This window comes from Dendroctonus ponderosae, unplaced genomic scaffold (genome assembly GCF_020466585.1).
Source record: "Dendroctonus ponderosae isolate FM_Combo_2020 unplaced genomic scaffold, Dpon_F_20191213v2 Dpon_F_20191213_1808, whole genome shotgun sequence".
In the NCBI taxonomy this organism is placed as follows: Eukaryota; Metazoa; Arthropoda; class Insecta; order Coleoptera; family Curculionidae; genus Dendroctonus; species Dendroctonus ponderosae.
The window spans coordinates 1-1,406 of record NW_026017961.1 but is presented as its reverse complement, the minus strand read 5'-3'; the positions used below and the strand labels follow the sequence as shown (position 1 = coordinate 1,406).

At 40.9% G+C, this 1,406-nt stretch overlaps 1 protein-coding gene across 1 annotated transcript; it reads right to left on the bottom strand.

The window, feature by feature from the left end:
- Window positions 1-1,283, bottom strand: LOC109534907 (the record flags this gene model as incomplete). The annotated part of the gene is given in 1 exon segment (XM_048663376.1): window positions 1-1,283. A coding segment is annotated over 1 exon segment (1,283 nt), but the record flags the coding sequence as incomplete, so codon positions are not given.
- Between the last annotated feature and the right edge of the window lie 123 nt (window positions 1,284-1,406).

Genomic DNA, 1,406 nt, shown 5'->3' with positions numbered 1-1,406 from the left:
GTGGATGGCATGGAACCGTTGAAAACAACACGAAGTTTTGTCGTGAGACTGTCCTCCTTTAAAACTCCGTGATGTGGAAGATAAAAGCAAACTTCAGAGGAATGAGGAACAGTTTCAGTCATATGTTCCAACTCTTCGTACTCCTTCATGAAGCGAGAATATTGTTCGTACAACCTTGGATTTAATTGAAACCGTTTTTCCAGAGAAAGAAATCGCTTCTCGGCAATTTTGTAGGAATCACCGAGTAGCTCGACGGGAGCTTTAAAGGGTATAGATACGACAAATCTACCGTCGGAATTCCTTTTGGTATTCTGCAGATAATGAGATTCGCATGCTTTCTCTTCCGAAGAGAGCGCCTTGGTCGAAGGATAATGTTCAAGTTCCCAGAACTTGTTCAGCTGATCAGGCAGTTCCTCAGTGCAGCTTAAATGACACTGAACTCGGGAATCCTGGTGGTACCCAACAGGACCTGAAACCACCCAACCAAAACGGGTTTTTTGAAGGACAGGCAGATTTGAACCAAGACGAACCTGCCCGATGCACAGAATGTTAAAGAAAGTCGACGCCCCGAGCAGAATATTAATGTCATTGGGCTCTCCGAACGAAGGGTCTAATAACCTTATGTTATCGGGAATCTTAAAATGTTTCAAATCAACACAAATGCCTGGAACACTACCTGTGATTTCATCGAGAACAAGGCAAGAAAGCTGAAGCTTAAATGGCGATTGATTAGCGTGTACTTCAACGTCACATTTGGAATGAACTAGAGAAGATGCTTGGGCTAGACCAGAAATGGATGCATTGATCGACTGAACTGGCAATTTCAATTTTTTGTATAAACTTGACTTGATGAAATTGGATTGAGATCCAGAATCCAACAGTATTCTAATTTTATAAAGCTTTCCAGTAGAATCCATTATTTTCCCTATGGCCGTAGGCAAGAGCACTTGAGTGGTGTTAGATGAAAATGCAGATATAGTTCTAGACCGATCAGGAATTTCCGCATGTGAGAAAGCAGGTAATTGCTCAACTGATGGTTCCTTTGACTTGATATGTAAGCTAGTATGATGCTTGGAACCGCAAAGACGGCAAGTAAATGTGGAGTTGCATTGGTTTACGAAATGTCCTTTAGATAAACAGTTAATGCAGACCTTTAATTCTTTTGCCTTAGCTAGTCTATCCGGTGGAGCTAGTTTGTGAAAGTGATCACATTTGGACAAGTAATGAGACTGTTTACATAGAGCACAAATCGGACCACTGGAAACAAATGATTTGGAGCACATTTTGCCTTTGTCTAAATAGGGTTTGGGTTGTTTTGATTCTAAAGACTCTAGCAAGTTTGCGGAATTTTTAATAAATTCCTTAAACTGGTTTAAAGAGGGGATATGCGTTCCCAAAGTGTTTTT